The sequence below is a fragment of the Eschrichtius robustus genome, chromosome 6 (assembly GCF_028021215.1).
Source record: "Eschrichtius robustus isolate mEscRob2 chromosome 6, mEscRob2.pri, whole genome shotgun sequence".
In the NCBI taxonomy this organism is placed as follows: Eukaryota; Metazoa; Chordata; class Mammalia; order Artiodactyla; family Eschrichtiidae; genus Eschrichtius; species Eschrichtius robustus.
The window spans coordinates 118,953,074-118,971,874 of record NC_090829.1 but is presented as its reverse complement, the minus strand read 5'-3'; the positions used below and the strand labels follow the sequence as shown (position 1 = coordinate 118,971,874).

The 18,801-nt window shown below is 33.0% G+C and overlaps 1 protein-coding gene across 2 annotated transcripts in view; it reads right to left on the bottom strand.

The window, feature by feature from the left end:
• Positions 1-18,801, bottom strand: part of USP25 (ubiquitin specific peptidase 25) — a 139,064-nt gene that overhangs the window by 79,046 nt on the left and 41,217 nt on the right. For both annotated transcript variants that reach the window (XM_068546916.1, XM_068546917.1), the window contains exons 5-6: positions 13,314-13,476; positions 5,522-5,608 (exon numbers count right to left, since the gene is read on the bottom strand). In XM_068546916.1, the coding sequence (XP_068403017.1) occupies positions 5,522-5,608; positions 13,314-13,476 (250 nt within the window). The remainder of the gene's footprint in view (positions 1-5,521; positions 5,609-13,313; positions 13,477-18,801) is intronic.

The following is an 18,801-nucleotide window of genomic DNA, read 5'->3' as shown; positions in this document are numbered from 1 at the left end:
TTCAAACTCCACATCTACTGAAATTAATGTTTTTCATTCAGCAATGAATCACTACTGCCACTGTTATGTGAAAATCCTAATTATCAGACACATTAGTCTAATAAGTAATTAGACTAGATCGACTAATGTATCATCTTTCTAGTGTTCCTTTGAAAACTCACTACTGTTTTTCTTCTTCTTCCAGAAGGCACAAAAACAACCCAATATTATCAATCACAAACAATTTATTTTAAAATAACAAGAAAACTTTTTATAAGAATGTAATTCACATGTCTTAGTGAAATACATTATGGTAACAAATCAGATGGGCAGTTCTTACTACGGTTAGCTCCTGAAATAACAATTTTAACAGATAAAGATTACATATACTATTTAAATATTAGAAAAATTTTCCAAGTTTGCATAGTTTTGTAGCAGTGTGTGTCTGTGTGTGTACAGTTGTTACCCAGAATATAATCAATTAATAAAGAAACAGTTGCTCCCACAATACATTAAAAAGCAGTCCTAAGAAATAGGTGTAAAGGAATAAAATTGATTCCAAATATTTATTTGATCTAAAAACTACATACCCATTACAGCAATCAGAAAGTACATAAAGCCTAACATAAAAATGCTAAGTTATAGAAAACATGGATTTTATTTAAGCATAATAAATTCCACCATTGATGATAAAGATGAAATGCAAAAGTTTTAAATGAGATAAAAAACTAATCCATGATTTTTCTGTGGTACTTACTATTCCCCAACAAGTGCTCTATATAAATAGGTTTCAAGAGTGTAAATGCTAAAAATTTTAATACATAAAATCATTTTCAGAAATCTCCTTAATTTCCTGTGATCAATTTCTTCATTTATCACTGTACCTAAGGCAAGGCAGTTTTTTGAGACATTCCTTGCCAAGTGACAAGAATGAAATAAATGACTTTTGAAAATTAAGTGAAATTCTGCTGAGACGCATATGTGAAAAGTTAAATACTTTAATAAAACATTTTTTGCTCTCAGCCAATTCCTGTGGCTAGAAAATCTTGAATTTCAAAAGGCAAAATTAGTGATTGCTGTTAAGACTAGCCACTGCATGGCTAAATTATGAAAATACCACCACATCTAGAAATTATTCAAACACAGTTCTTTATCTTTTTTTAGACAGATTTATCACGATATAACTGATGTACAATATACTGTACATTAGAAAGTGTACAATTTTACAAGCTTCACATACGTATACATCCATGAATGTATCACCACAATCAATAACATACCTGTCCATCACCCCCAAAACTTTCTTCATCCCTCACTCCCCTCCCTAATCATTCCCAGGTGACCATGGTTACTTTACACTTTCTAGAAATTTATATAAATCAAATCATACCCTATGTACTCATTTTAGTCAATGGTTTCCTGCAATCAGTATAATTATTTTGAACTTCACCCATATGATTATGTACATTAATAATTAATTCCACTTTATTGCTGAGTGGGATTCCATTGTGTGGACAGACCACAACTTATTTATCCATTAACCTGTTCCAGCTGCAGTGGATATTATTGGATGTGGCTTTGTGTGGACATATGGTTTCATTCCTCTTGAGTAAAGAACTGAAGGGAAATGGCAAGACTGTATGGTAGATGTTTTTAAGAAACAAACAAACTGTTTTCCAAAGGCATTAAACTACTTTATATTCTCACTGGCAGTGTAATGAGAGTTCTAGGTCCACATTCTAAAACACTTGGATATGGGCTATATTTTTTAACTTTAGTTCTTCTAGTGGCACCCCTCATTTTAATTTGCATTTGGCCTAATGACTAGTAACACTGAGCATCATCTCATGTAGTTATTTACAATCTGTGTATCTTCTTTGGTGTTGTAATCTGTTGAGATATTTTTCCCAATATAGTAATAGGTTACTTGTCTTACTATTGAGATGTAAAAGTTCTGTATATATTTTAGATACAATTCCTTTGTATGATATATGTTTTGCTAATATTTTCTCCCAATCTGTGGCTTGCCTTTTCATTTTGTATGAATTTTTCGAAGACAAGCTTTTCATTTTGATGAAAATGAAACATCAATTTTTTTCTTGTATGATTTGTGCCTGTTTATTGTCCTTCTTAAGAAATCTTCTCTTAATCCAGAACCCTAAAATTTTCTATGCTTTCCTCAAGAATTTTTATAGTTTTAGTTCTTTGTTTTAGGTCTATAGTTCATTATGATTTTTTTTTTCACAAATAGTGTCCTGTAAAGGTTGAAAAGTATTTTTCTGTCTAAGACATCATTGGTTTAAAAGATTTTCCTTTGACCATTGAATTGTTTTGGCAACTTTGATTAAAACCAATTACCCCTATATGTGTTGTTCTATTTCTGGACTCTCTATTCTGTTCTACTGATCTATATGACTATCTTTTCACCAGTAACACAGTGTCTTGATCATTGTAGCTGAATAATTAATTCCTCCAAAGCTGCCTTTCTCTTTAAAACTGCTATGGCTATTCCATATCCCTTGGTTTTGCAGATAAATTTTACAATCAATTTGTCAATTCCTATGAAAATGCCTGCTGGGATTATAACTGGATTGCACTGATTCTATAGATTAAACTGGGTACAATTGGTATCTTAAAAAAACTGAATCCCCTGATCCATGAACGTAGTATATCTCTTTATTTCTTTAATTTCTCTCAGCAATGTTTTGTAGTTTTCCATATCTTTTGTCTACTTTATCTCTAATATTCCATATTTTATGCTGTCTTACATAAGTATTTTTTAATTTAAATTCCCAATTGTGTGTTATTAGTATTAAGAAATACAACTGATTTTTGTATGTTTGCCTTGTATCATGTAATGTTGCTGAATGAACTCACTTCTTGATTCTAGCATCTTTTTTTTTTAGTAGAGTACTCAGGATCTTCTAAATAGACAATCAGTCATGTAAATGAAAAGACAGCTTTGTTTCTTCCTTTCCAATCTGCATGCTTATTTCTTTTTCTTACCTTACAGCACTGGTTAAGAACTCCAGTCTGATGTTTAATAGAAAAGTGGTGAGGGACATCTTGTTTGTTCCTGATCTTTGAGGAAAAGGGTTCAGTCTTACACCATAAAGTACTATAATTAGTTGTAAGTTTCTCATAAATGAGTTTTAGCAGGATAAAAAAGTTTTTTTCTGTTCCTAGTTTCTGAGAGATTTTGCCATAAATATATGTTAGCTTTTGTCAAATCCTTTTTCTTCATCTACTGAGATAGTCATATGGCTCTTCTTGTCTAATATGTTAATATGATGAATTATACTGATTTTTGAACATTAAACCAATCTTTCAGTCCTGGATAAACCCCACCTGCCAATGAGGTATTATTATCCTTTATATGTACTACAGCATTCAACTTGCCAAAAATCTGACAATTTTTGCTTCTATTATTCATGAGGAATATTGGTCTGTAGTTTTCTTGAAACATATTTTTCTACTTTTGGTTTCAGCGTAATGCTGGTCTCATAGAGTAAATTTGGAAGTTTTACCTCTTCTTCAATTTTCTGGGAAAACATGTAGAGAACTGCCATTATTTCTTCCTTAAATGTTTGGTATAACTCACCAATAAACCTTGCTGCTACTGATTTTTTTTTTTTTTTTGGTGGGTAGGTTCTTAACTAAAAATTCAATTTCTTTAATATAATATAGAGATACTCAGGTTATCTATCTTTTCATCAGTTTCAATAGTTGTTAGCTTTTAAGATATTTGCCTGTTGTTTATAATATTCCACTATTCTCTTTTATTGTCTACAGAATATGCAGTGATGTGTCCCTCTTTCATTCTTTATTTTGGTAATTTGTTTCTTCTCTCTTTTTTCTTACTCAGTCTACTTAGAAGGTTATCAATTTTACCAACTTTCTTAAGAAGCAGCTTGTGGTTCCATTAATTTTTCTCTACTGTTTTCCTGATGTCTAATTCATTGATTTATGTACTTTGTCTTTATTATTTCCTTTCACCTGCTTTCAAATTAACGAGCTTTTTCCCCCCTAATTTCTTGACGCAATCTGATGCCATTAATTTGAAACAATTCTTATTTTCTAATAAGGCATTTAGCTCATGTATTTTCCACTAACCACTGTTTTAGCTAAATACCTCTAATTTTGATACATCATGTTTTAATTTGTATTCAGTTCAGAATACCCTGAAATTTCCTCTTTGATTTGTTCTTTGTTCCTGGGATTATTTAGAGGTGTAGATAATTTCCAAGTACTAGGGGGATTATCTAGATATCTTTCTAATTGCAAGTAATAATTCTAAATAATCATGTGAATTATAAATATACTTCAACCAAGACATCAGAACAAAGAACTAACCAAATTGTGAGAGAGAGAGGCAACAGTCCAAAAAGTTTCATGTAAAAACTGTAATGACTGAAAGGTGTTTGCTTAATTTCTCTGGAAGTATGAGTAGTTGGTCAGGTGATCTTGCTTCCCTTTTGAAAACGGCTTATCAGTCTGACACTTTATGGCCAAAGATTACGGCCTGAAAAGCTGGTTATAAATCAAATTATATTCCCACTAGCTAGCATTATAAATGTTTCACATGTTTGCAGGAAAAGTAGTTTTCAAAATTAGACACTAAAAGGAAAACATAATTTAATAACGTATTATTACTACTAACAATAGGTTACACAAAGTTCAACACTTTACTGAAACCTAAAACTTTAACTTCTTTGTCTTTGCAACCAGTCCCCTTTAGGGCTACAGTTTCTTTATGACAAGATCACTGAAGTCTTACACTCAAGGATATCATCTCCATAATTAATTTTTTTCATTAATATGAATTTCTGAATGCAAATCAGTCCTATCTTTTGAAAAGCTAATATGAACAGTATAATAACTAGCAACAGCTGAAACCTAGTACTTACTATGTACCAGGTACTTCTAAGTCCTTTATGTGTTTTATCTCATTTAATTCTCACAGCAACTCTATAAAATAATTGCTGTTATTATTTATGCTTTTCAGATAAGGAAAACGAGCAGTAACTAGATCAAGCAGGTCCACAGCCAGAACCCAGCCAATGTGGTCCTGATGCCTGTGCTCTCTGTCACATTATATTGCCTAACAATACTAGAAGTTACAGATTTGCACTGCAAAGACAACCAGTGCAAAACTAACCTTTTAAAGAGCTCATCTACAGAAATAACTGAAAAATTTTTGCTTTCCACACAATTTTTCAGGAGGCAACTGAGTAAAGACCTTGAATTGTAAATGGTAACCTATAAAATTTACTGAAATTTGACATCCAGAAAAAAGAAGAAAAAAGCAATTACTAAAGTGAAACAAAAAAATTGGCCTATTACTGACACACAGGTGAAGAAAAATTCATATTTACAATATAGTAACCAAGAATAGGAAGTTACTGTTGTAGCTGAGATTAATAGGTTCACATTCAAATTTGACACTATTTCAGATTTGATTTGGCAAATTCCCAAAAGCAAGCACAGATAAAAGAATACGAAGACCATATATACTCTGCTTAAAAATTTTTCATAATTTTACCTTTTGGTTTCGGGGTAATTCTTGAACATTTGATGGTGGCTTGTAATTCAGAACTAGTCTTCTAAATTCCAAAAGATTGAATAATGACTGAAAAAGAACAACAATTTAAGATAACCGAAGGGAAAATTCTATTAACAGAACTGTAAACATATGACTGACCTGAGAGATTTATTTTATATACAGAGTATTTCCCACTAGCACAAGAAGGCCTATTTTCTCCCTGAGAAGAAGTCACATTTTTTAAATTTTGACATATTATTCTTGATCATTAACAATATTTACGGGACTGCAAAGGAGAAAATTATTCGTGGACAACTCAAAAAAACATAATATATATCATTAAAAGTTTCCTTTCTTTATGTTACTATGTGCCTAAGCAGTTTCCTCAAAATAAAATCTACACAAATGCAAAGTCAAGAACTTTTTAGACATGTTATGTTCAGCATGAGTTTTCTAGAGGTATCAATTCTACAAAAATATAGTACAAATAAATTTATGGGCCAGATGCTAGGTGATAGAGACACAAAGAAATTACGTATTATCGCTAATCGTCAAGGAGACACACAACCTAGAAAGGAGACAGATATTTAATTATAACAATAGCAGTGTTACTCCAAAATACAGTAATATTGATCATGTAGAGCATAATGAAAGCATGTGAAAGATGCTCATGAAAAAGCTTCCTGCAGCTATGTTTTTAAGCTATAGCTTGTAACCCGTTAATGTCATCATGATAAACATTAATTTTAAAAACTGAAATAAAATATAATGGAAAATATCAGAACATGTCATAAACAGTCAATTCACCAGAGTATCATTTGTAAAATTTTCATTGGTGATATTTTTACATACATATGTATGTGTCAAGTGTTTTACAATGTAAAACGTATTCCTTTCTGTGAGTCACACAGCTTATAAAGTTTGAAAATCATTGTACTGGAGGTGATAATGTATTAAATCTTAGTAAAAGATGGGTTAGCCAACTTGCTAGAAAATAAAAATAGCACCACAAATCCATAAGAAAACAAGATTTTGTTTAGTACTGGGTGTTGGGAAAACTGGTCCACTATATATAAAGAAATAGTCATATATAGATATATAGATATAGATGTGGATTAAAGACCTAAATATGAAAGGTAAAACCATAAAACTGATAATTGTGATCTGAAGTATTTTTTAATTAAGCAATATGAACATATTCATTCATTTATTCATTCATTTAACAAATATTTATGGAGCACCCACTACATGCCAGACACAAGGAAGACAGGCAGCAGAGAATAAAATATATCAAGTCTCTGCCCTTGTACTATCTTGTTATTGCAAGTTAAAACAATGAGAGCAGATGTTATAAATCAGAAATAATAAGTACAATAACAGACCAAAATCAGAAACTTAAGGAAGAAGCAGCATTTAAAAGCCAGAGGAAAAAGAGCTATTAGAAAGACAAAATAAAAATAGTAAAGGAAGTGTGGAGTATGAGATCACAGAAGAAAAAGGAGTAGAGAAAGCTTTCAAACATAGTTGTGTATCAGAATAACTGCAGAGCTTTAAAAAATCCTATGTCAGGAACCTCTCAACAAAGATATAAAGTACCACAGAAGATTCTGGAGTACATCAAAGAATCACTGGCAAATTTCATGAAGGACAAGATTAGCAAAGGTTGAAGGTTGCCACATTCTAATAAGGTAAGGGCAAGAAAATAATCTTTAGACTTGTCAATTGGGAAGTCACCTTTCCAGTAGAATGGCAGAATGGAAGAAGAGCAGCAATGAGTCCTGAAGAAATGGGATAAAACTAAGGGGGACAAAGTATAGACTGTTCTTACAAGGAATTTAAATAGGAAAGAGAATACTGACAAATCTGGAGAATCTCAATCCCACTTCTATGCTCTGAGCTCCCACTGGAAAACTTTTTTCTTCTTCCTGAACACCCTTTAGAATTTCCTTTGGTGTGGGTCTCCTGGTAACAAATTATTTCAGCTTCTGCTAAACTGAAAATTGTGGGGTTTCTTTTCATTTTTTAAAGATTTTTGCTAGTTATAGAATTCTAGGCAGCCAGTTAACTTTTCCCAGAACTTTAAAGATAGCATTTCTGTTGAGAAGTCAACCGTTAGTCTTATTTTTGCTCCATCATAGAGGCGATACACCTTTTCCATCTGGCTACTTTTAGTATTTTCTTTGTCTAGAGTGTTTTGCTGTTTTACTATGATGTGCCTTGATGTAGTATTCTTTACATTCATACTACCTGGTTCCTACTGCTTCCCTAATCTGTGGCTTCATCTCTTTCATCAAGCTTGGAATATTCTTTGTCATCTCTTCAAATATTGTTTTTATCCTATTTCCCTTTTAGTTTCCCTCTGGAACCAAAAATAAATTGTGTTAGTACAATTTACACCATGTCCAAAATATCTCTTATATGCTCTTATCTGTATTTCATGGCTTTAGTGTGAAAATGTTCCACAAACTGTCCAGTTGACTAATTCTCTCTTCAGTTGTGTCTGATATCCTGCTAAACTCTTCCACTGATATCTTAACTTCATTTATCATATTTTTCCGTTCTAAAATTTCTATTTTGTTCTTTTTTTATAGATTTTAGTTTTCTATCAAAATTCTCAATCATGCTTCTAATTCCTTGAGCACAGTAATAGTTACATAACAAATAATTCGATTTTTAGGTTTCCTTGTAGGTATATTTCTAATTATCCATTGTTTTCTCTTAATTTTTGGACATGTCTTATTTTCTGATATAACTAATTATGACTGATTTGAGTGCTAGACATTGTATGTAAAAAACTGGAGAAAATTCAAAGTTCGAGATGATAGTATCTTCTAACAGAATTTACATTTCCTTCTGGCCGGCAGCAAAACTGGGACTACTTGCAAACCTAGATCATCTTAACCCAATCAATTCTGAGAAAATCTCAAGCTGGGATTCACAAATTATAAAGCCTGGCCTATTTTCAGTTCTCAGTTAATTCTATGGTGTAGCCCTTTAGAACTTAACTGAAAATCTCAGGTGTTTCCTAGGGCTCCAAGCCTGTGTGAAACTTTGCTTAGCTCCCCAGCCAATCAGCAGTCACTCCGGAAATTGCCTCAAAGATAAAATCAGCCCAAAATGTGAAGCTTACTCTCTGAAATTCTTGTTCTCTCAAAGTGTAGCCTCAAAATTCCTCACTGCTTTAGTGTTTATGATGCCTTCAAAAAGCTGATTTCATTTTTCTTTTGTTTTGTTTTGGACTCCAGCAAAATATGAGCAGGTAGACGGCCGAAAACAACTTAATATGCTACTACCCAAAGTAGAATTTGTGACCATGGATTAGCACAACAAATCACAGAAATTTATTTTAAGTACCAATCTATACCCTAAATCAGGCATAGTACTATTAGTCAACACATTCCTTCAAAAGGGGTGGGAAAGAGTAATTGTCACTACTGCCTAAATTGTGTTTGTGAGTCATACACATTGAAAACAAGTATCCTTTCATTCAGTCCAAAGCTAATGTGTCAATTTTGAAATTTGTTAAAGTAGAGTTTGGTTAAACTCTTGCTAATATCAGAGAGCTAATGGAAGATGAGAGTTTAAATACATAATTTGTGGAAAACAAAAAGAGTGATGACAAGAGAGCAAAGGGAGACATAAACTGTCTATAATGAAAGATACTAAGGAAAAGCAACATAAATTCTCCTTGGTGGATTTTTAAAAAAATGAAATGGTATCAGATAAGTTTCAAGGTGAGATAGAAAGAGACTGGCATGATTAAAAACTGAAAGTCTGTATACAGAGCAATTAAAGCCCTATGTCCTTCCCAGACTGAGAAGCATCAGACAAGTACTCTCTCCTCTGTGGAATACAGGAAAATTTAAACTTTGAATATAACTTAACTGACTCAGGTTCATAAAAATCAGTCATAGTGTATTTCAGGGTAGGATGAGATTCAGGGCTACAAACAGGGTTAAGTGAAAGCCTGCCAATTGACCCCCAATTGTCCCTTCCCCAATTCCCTTTCTCTAGACCTGCTTTTGGAAAGTTAGGAACCATGCTTAAACCACAAAAAAATGAGAATCCAGTCTGGATTTGAGGCACAGAAATCTCATGTTGTAAAGGACTCCCCTCACCAAAAAAAAAAAAAAAGAAAAAAAAAGAGTTAACATGTTTGAGATGTTTGAGTATATGAAACACACTATTGATAATACCTCAAAAGAGAGGTTGAAGCAGCTGGAAATTTTTAAGGATAAATAAGTATACAGAAAACAGAGAGAAGAAAAGGTGGCAACTGACAACTCCAGGAAAACAAAGAATTACAGAGGGGTAGTCTTAGTAAACCACCACAATGTCTACAAAGCCAAAGAAAATGTAAACACTGACTACTGACTATTTTTAACTGGTGATATAACTATGTTGGGAGATGAAAGGAAAGGCAATTCTAGGTAGGTGAAATGAAAGAGCTAAATCCTCATCTATCTTTGCAGAAAGCCATGTCATTTAGAAAAACGAAGATAGAAAGAGAAACAGCTAGAATTGGTTGTAGATGCCTTTAAGAAGCAGGACTATGTTTCTCAGGCAGGGTGGTTTGGAGCAGAGGACTGCTGTTTTTCACAAGGCTTTTACTGCTATGGAATTTTTGGTTTTCTCTTTGAACTACGTACTCATGTTCTTTGACGAAAATTAGAGACAAAAGCCAAGTGCTATGAAAAACACGCTAAATGATATCCTGAAATGTTTTGAAAACTTGCAGCACCTTTTCAATACCATACTTTAATACATTAGAGTAGAAGGTAGAAGCACCTTAAGTCTTCAATTCCACCATAAGTAATATATGCTCTTTTACGGTTCATTCATTTACTAACTCAGTAATTACTTAAAGGGTTCCTCCAACGTGTCAGACACTCTACTATACACTGGTACAGAACAGTAACTTAGATGATGTGCTCTCTGCCCTCAGGATGCCTGTATTTTAGTCAACTTAGAGTTTCATAATTTATGCATAAGGCGACCATATACCTTATCATCCAACCCATAACCCTTCTGAGTATGAAAAAGGGCTTCAAGACTAATTAATAGGTGCTGATAGAGCTACCATGTGAGTAAACTGGGACTGTACCAGGCAAACTGAGAAGTATGAGCACCTTACTTCTGAGCATCTCAGAGGCATCCAAACGGGAATGGTGCTAAGGTTTACCATGAGAATCCACGGATTACTTGAACTTAACACCGCAAACCAGAGAAAGAGGAGAACATATTCCTATAAGTAACTACCTAATTCACTGACACCCTAGTGGAAAAAGCAGCCCCAATTCGTACTTTCTACATAAAAGTTCCTTTTGAACAGGATGAAAATAGTCCTGACTAGATAACTGGTTGTTACCCAATCTAAAGACAGTCAGGCTAATATTATTAGCATCCAAAAGATTATGTAAGCCATTCTCTGTACAACCTTCTCTTTGCTTACAGTCTCTTTCTGATATTCTGTTCCCCTTTTATTCCAAAATACTTAGGTCTCAGTACCTAAAGGAACAAATATAACAAAGCTGTGCCTTCTGTAGTCTATCCTCATTACCTACTCTGAAGTTAGAGATTTATAATCCCAGTAAACTACTATAATTGGTAGAAATATTTACAAAGAAAAGAATTCCCAGTTGTTTCATACTAGTCTTGCCAGCTAAGTATAATAAATTCCATCCCTGAGAAAAGTTTGTAATTGAAACTTCACAGTACATTTATGTCACAGTCTGAACAAGTTCCACCTTGCTTTGGAAAATACAATTAAAAAACTTCCAACACTAATATAGATTTCCTACCCAAATTTTCTTTCATAAGTGAAAAGTTCCATTTATGATGATAAACTGTTATATTTCAGATGTCTGTGGAATTAAGCAAATGTCAAGAAATGAAAAAATACAATATTTCAATTACTAGAAATGAAAAGTAAAAGGTACTTAAAATGGGTTAAGAGACTTTAAAATTACATTCAAAAACAAAACGAAGTTATCTCCAGATAAAGTTTTCTTCCCACCCACAATTTTCTGAACTCTGAAGCTAAATGTTTTTCCACATCCCCAAGTCAGTATCTTATTACTTTATTATAATCCAAATTTTTCAAGGTTAGCGGTTACTTCTCCTAGGTGTTTATTCTAACTAAACTATTGATTTTTTAGAAGCACTTTCTTACTTCTTATAGTTTTCTAAGAGAAACAGCTAACCAATGAGCCTCATTTACTGGCTGTAATAGTGTAAAGGTAGCATCTACTTGTCCAAATACAGGCTGCAAAGCATACTCATAAACACTCAGATCAGAGCCTTAAAACTGTGCTTCATATTTTAAAATGATGACTAAATTATGAAATTTAGATTGAACAATGAAATGCAAAAGCCTTTACTAACAGTGCAAGTAAAGCAAGGTAGCCTAGTAAGAAGATCTAAGAGATTAAGGTAGTAAATAAAGTTTGAGATATTGTTGGCATGTAAGTGAACAATTAATGCATATTCAAGGCCAAGAACAAAAGTATCATCACAAATTTATGCTAATCCAGGTATTCCTTAACATTTTAATAGGCTGGAAAACAAATAACATAGCATATTATCAATTAGTGTATACCACAGTTTATTAAAGAGTGAGGCATAAATCCAGAAAACCAAAGGAAATCAAATTATATAATATTATTTGCCAAAAAGGCAGAAAAGAGTTGGAAATAACACGGAAGTAGAAAAAAAGTTAAAACTACAGGTTAATCGCCTAGAGAACACAATTAACAACCTTGTAGAAATGAACTTAATAACCTGTGAGTTGCTTTAATATCATATGAAAGTTTACGCCATATACAGTTTTGGAAAAGTACAAAATGAGGAGATATTTTGAATGTAAAAGAATGTAAATTAGAAAACATCTAATGATTTTAAAAGTACTCATCAGAAATAATAAATAAGCTACAATTCAGCTGTGTTAGGAAAATAAGCACAAATACTAATTTTCCTAAATGGCAATTAAAATTAAGAGCATGTTATCATTCACAGATTGTTTTATTTAAGGAGACTTTAATTTAACGTTTTGCAATTTGACAGATAACATTATCAATGTCTGAGAATGGTAAAGATTTATGACAAAAGTCATATCACATAAAAGTTTAAAAAAAAAAAAAGAAAACTACTCCAAATTGAGAAGATGATGGATATCTATGCATACAAACATTTTTTATTTTAGAATAAGGAGCTCAAGAAACATTTCATTAAGGCCTTTCCAAGTTAGAAAGAAAATATGTTATTCTTGATTTATCAACATTTATTCTTTACGTCATTCTCATATACGTATTGAGAATTATTTGTCAATCTGTTCCCTCCTCAAATAAAATGCTCTCTTACATAAAAATAGTATTTAAATAACTATAATTCTTGAATGATATTTTCCATTATATATAAATAATTCTGATCTGACTCACAAAAAAACACAGTTTTGGTTTCATATCTTGGTTACATCCTTCCCTAAATTTGCAGGGATTTATATACAAAAATATTTTCTTTCCACTCTGACAATTCCCAACAAACGGGAAGGAGGAAAAATTAATTCTGAATAAGGCATTAGGTAGTGTTCTATCATTAAAACTCCATACTGGGAATGAGGAACAAAGTGGGGTGGGGAATACTGCAATCCCCAAACTAGGTTAGTAGACAGAAAGGCATACTAAAACCTGGTCTGCAGTTATACATAAAGTATACAGCTTAAAAGAAACACAACCCCAACCCACTTTCCATTGCTGTCAGGCCCACCAAATAAGATCTGCATAAAGACTCTTACCTGAATAACAGCACTAAACCAGCAAGTATTGCCAACATTCTTTAGTCCAACAGGAGCTTTGTCCTGCCTTTTTCTATCATAAGGGTTTCGAGAATCTCTCCAAACTTCAGTAGGTGTCCTCTTCAAACATGCTTTATTTTCTGCTATGCTGGCTTCAAGAACTCTTAAACAATGGGAAGAAGATGATGGGGGAAAAAAGTACAGTATTAATTTAGTGCTGTACCCTAGAAAATAGCATACTATAAACTAAGGATTTTAATAGATTAAGCTCTAGACAATCCATCTGGGGAAGTAATATTTAAAACTAAATTTACTCAAGCAGAGGCTAGTTTTCTTTAAGAACATAGCCGTGGCAATGCCAACACATCAAGAGGCATGCAGCCTATTTTTCTCAGAAAAAGGAAATTTCAAACACAAAACGACAGCATTATGTAATAGGAAATATATTAAATTATGTTTCAACAAATTAGAGGCTTAGTACCACGGATACAGTACCTAGATAAGTTTTCTGAAAAGTCACTGTATTGAAGTACATATTTACAATATAACATAATGACTAATTTTTATAAGAATTACTTTGAATCAAGAAAACTAAAAATTGAAAAAAACTGTACTGTTATTCCTCTGACCATTAATTTCCTTTTCTATTATGAAAAGGGTAAGGTAAATTCTAGGGTTCCTTTCAGTTCTAGAGATCCATGATTCTACAAGAGCTAAATAAAGGGAGAGAATATTTATGTGTTCACTTTTTTACCCAGAAGTTTGCCTAGGGAAAAATCTACTGAAATAAATATCTACATATCAGAATAATAAAAGATTAACCTCTTCAAAATAAATGCACCTACAGAGTATCTAAAAATATATCTAAAATATCTAAACACGGCTAAGAGTAATGCTACTTTGCTTAATGGTGTTCTTCTTGCTCTTAAGCATGCAACAACATGCTGGAAAACCCTAATCCCCACATATAAACTAACCATGCATTTTTGCCTGCTCAAGACATGTGTTACTTACTATTCTAAATAAGCATAAATAATAGCTAAATATCTTAACTCATTTTGTATTCATTATAAAACCTCAGCAAGAAGAAGTTTTTTCAACTTTTTTGGCTTCTTGAGAAAATCTCATTCATGCTACACGATCTTTCTCCTAAAGATTTTGCTCTATCAGATTAATGTCAAAATAATATAGCTATCTTCCTTAATTATGCAGAAAAAGTAAATTATTCTTTTGTCTCTAACCTTACAAAATGACATTAGATACAATGTATTAGATTCCAAACCAGTATTGCTTAAAATAACTTATATGAATGTAGGCTAGAGTCTTCTTTGGGAATCAGTAAAACCACATACTGAAAAAAAGAAAGCAGAAAACAACACGATCGGGACTTCCCTGGTGGCACAGTGGTTAAGAATCCGCCTGCCAATGCAGGGGACACGGGTTCAAGCTCTGGTCTGGAAAGATCCCATATGCCACGGAGCAACTAAGCCCGTGCACCACAACTACTGAGCCTGTGCTCTAGAGCCCGCGAGCCACAACTACTGAGCCCGCGTGACACAACTACTGAAGCCACGCGCCTAGAGCCCATGCTCCACAACAAGAGAAACCAACTGCAATGAGAAGCCCGCACACCACAACGAAGAGTAGTCCCCGCTCGCCACAACTAGAGAAAGCCTGTGCGTAGCAACGAAGACCCGACGCAGCCATAAATTAATTAATTAATTAATTAAAAGAAAAAGAAAACAACATGATACATTACAATGTAAAGATCAAAGTAAACTCACATATTTAAAAATAAACAGTATACCCTTTTAAGAGTGGTCCAACATTAGCAGCAGTACTCTGCCCAAATATCAACTCTCCATGCAACCTCGGCCCATACAAGCTTTTTCTCTTAAACTATTGACCACTAAAAGGTACTAGAACTCCTTGGAAGGTATTTAGTTAGATGAATAGGGGCATAAGAAAATCAGCATTTATCTAGAACATCCCACTCTTATCAGAAATAAGTTTTAAAGAACATAAAGGGGAGGTAAGTCAAAGAGCCAACTTGAGAGAATTCCTACTGTTCAAGTTGTACAATTCAACATAATATAAGAATAAGAATAATCAACTGGAAAAATTAAATTTGTACAAGGCGACTACTTCAAAAGAGAAAAGTTAACACATAGTATACAAAAGGTAAATACAACACCAAAGTCTATTTTATATAACAAGGTATATTTAATTATTTATTGACTTTTATAAATGGGAGTGTTTTCATTTGAAAAGTTTGCTCCTTTTGTAACATATGTATATCCAGAAGTATAAATAAAGGAACCTTATTTCTATATTGGTAATTAGAAATGAATGAACTAAAACAAGCAATGGGTTCTGGGTGAAGTAGCAACAATACCACAAACAGGAAAGAAGAATTAGCACCAGTGGTCATATATAAGAGACAGAAGAGGCATCCAGCAGTTGATTAGCACCAGTGGGCATGTACAATAACCATTAAAAAAGAGAACTCTACAGTATATTCCAAAAGCATAAACTGATCAAAAGTGAAGGAGAACAAGGAGAACTACACTCATTCCTAAATCTTCTAGGTGGATGGTCCTCTACCATTACATATTTTTAAACTTCTAATTATAATAAAATATTAATTAGAAATAACCCTTTTCAATGCCAACACACCAGATCATTTGTATCATAGTGACCAGGAAACAGGTCACACAGACAAGTCATGGAAAACCTGAGAAGACCTGATTTCTACAAAATGTACCCACTCTACAAAAATTAAAGTCTAAAAATAAGTCACATGTACTCCAATAAAGAGGTTAAAAAAAATAAATAAAAATTAAAAATTGAAAAAATAAAAATAAGTCACATGAAGTTAATAACAAAATGAGACTCAGCCTCAAGACCATATTGAGTAAAATTAGGTCTCCTGTTCCCCACAAGTGTCAACAACCCATCCCAAATCTACAATCCAGACTCCCCTGAGATAATGACATTCTTCTTATTCCAGATCTAGTTAAGATGACTAAAAACTAAAAACCAGAAAGTATTTTTTGAATGTTTCGATACAGTCAGTTCAGGTACCCTCCTCTTCAGCCCCCTCCCACCAAGAAAATACATCTCTTGATTTTCATGTTGTATGAAAACATTAATGTGATAATATAAGCTTTTTAGCTCCCTTGCCTACTTTTGGGAGAATGTATGGCATCAAATGTACTTTCTAGGACCAAGCAGCTTACCTGCACTTTTTGTTACAAGAGGAGGGAAAGAAAGTCAAGGATATAAACTGAAGATACCACCTCTCCAGCATTCCCATAAAACTTTTTACAGAGGTAAAATTACATACAAACTGTAATAACTGAGTAGAGCTTAAGACATACATGTTCACTGTTTCTCAAAGTGACCTAAGATATAAAAATTTTTTAAAGTATCCATTTCTAAACCACATTTATTTTTGGTGGGTGGGTATACATTCTTAAATGTATATAATTAAATATTCTTATAACTCAATTCAGTCATATGGTAGAGATCATCATTCATTATAATAAAAGCATGAGTTTTAAAGAAGTAGATTTATTATAATATTCCTTAAACATATGGTAATATGGTAGAATTATGGTACTAAAAATAGTGGATGAAAGAATGCCATGACTTTGTGATCCTGATTTACAGCTTATAACACATTTAGTTTTTTAATCACCAAGGACTTACAACATGCTCCAGTAGGTTTCCTCCTACCACTTCCTCCTGGCTCCTAAAAGACTTTATAAACACATTTATTACACTGCACAAAATTATTAATCAACCAGTCTCTCCCATCAGCATCCAGAGGATAGAAACATGGATTTGTTTCATCCCTAGAGCATACATGATTTAAAAAAAAAAAAAAAGGGGGGGGGGGGCTAAACAAGTGTTTGAAGTAGATGGAGGATTAAAATATTAGATGTTGCTATCTCTTTGTCATTTTTTTTTTTTTTTTTTTTTTTTTTTTGGCAAAAGCCCAACCTCTAGCCCAAATATGAGCTCTCCATTCCCAAGCCCTTGTCCTTTTCTATAGTCCAGTCCTGGCATATTAATATAAGCTTTATATAAAGCCAAGTCCTCATAAGGGTTCCTTCCCTGGCCTCACCAAACAAAGTGAAGCCAATGATTCTACCCACGCTTTAAAGTGTAAAGTATGCCAATAGCTACATTTCAGATATTAAGGCTGCAAGTAGAGAGAGAGAATAAAAAAATAACACTGCAAATCTCAGAGCTCAGAAATAGCTTAGAACAAAATGTAGTATACTGAAAAAGGCAAGCCCAAAAGCCACAAATACCAACCCCAACTACAATCACCTTATCTTCTCAACACCAGTCATGACCATGGCATTCAACAATATAAAAAGATGACAAAATGTTTTGCTGTCTCTTTCCCTTCCACACACTGTATTGAGTGAATCTTTAAAGCACTTACTTATGGTAAGTGTTCATGTTCCTAGTAGAATTTTATCGTGCTGATTTTGAGGGCTTTTTTTTTTTTTGCTTGTTTTCTTTTGTATTGTTACTTAAATTGCGTTATAGAAAACATTCCACTTTGGATCATCTAAGTCTATTTCAAGCAAGCAACATACTCACTGGAAAACATGCATATCATTTAAGCTATACAGATCAACCAAAAAGAAAAGAAAAAAGAAGGTGGAAGGAAGAGAAGGAGGAAGGAAGGGACGGAGGGAGGGAGGGAGGAAGGGAGTATTCATCTTCTACATTTCCTTTAAAAAAAATCTATTGGTATTTTGATTGTGATCACACTAAACCCGTAAGTTAATTTAAGGAGAACTGACCGGTTTTACAATATTCAGTCTTCCAATTTGTGAAACACAATACATTTCCAATTATTTCCATATTCATTAATATGTCTCAGTGTTATTTAATAATTTTCTTCTTAGAAGTTTTTGCACACTTCTTATTAGATTTATTCCTGGTCTTTAATAGTTTTGTGTGTTATAAATGGTAGCTTTTAAAATTTTCTCCTTATCATTCCCTCTTATACATAAAAACATAACCTTTTGTGTACTGATTATCAACCAACAGGGCTAAATACATCTTTTCTTGGTAAGAGTATTTTATTGAGGTGATTTACATATAATAAGATACACAAACCTTAAATGTATAGTTCAGTGAAATTTTTACCAATGAATACCACCCCCCATGTAACCACCACCCAGACCAAGATATAGAAAATTTCTATTATTCCCCAAAATTCTCTCATGCCCTTTCCCAACCAATAGTGTCTCTCTAGTTCTCAGATAATCACCATTCTGACTTCTACCACAATAAACTAGTTCTGCTTGTCCTTAAACATCACATAAATGGAATCACACAGCAGTTACTCTTTTGTGTCAAGTTTCTTTCACTCAACATGTTGCTTTGTGGATTCCTCCACATTTTTTAAGGTACCAGGAAAATGTTTTCCATTACATTGTTTAGTATTCCACTGTGTGAATAT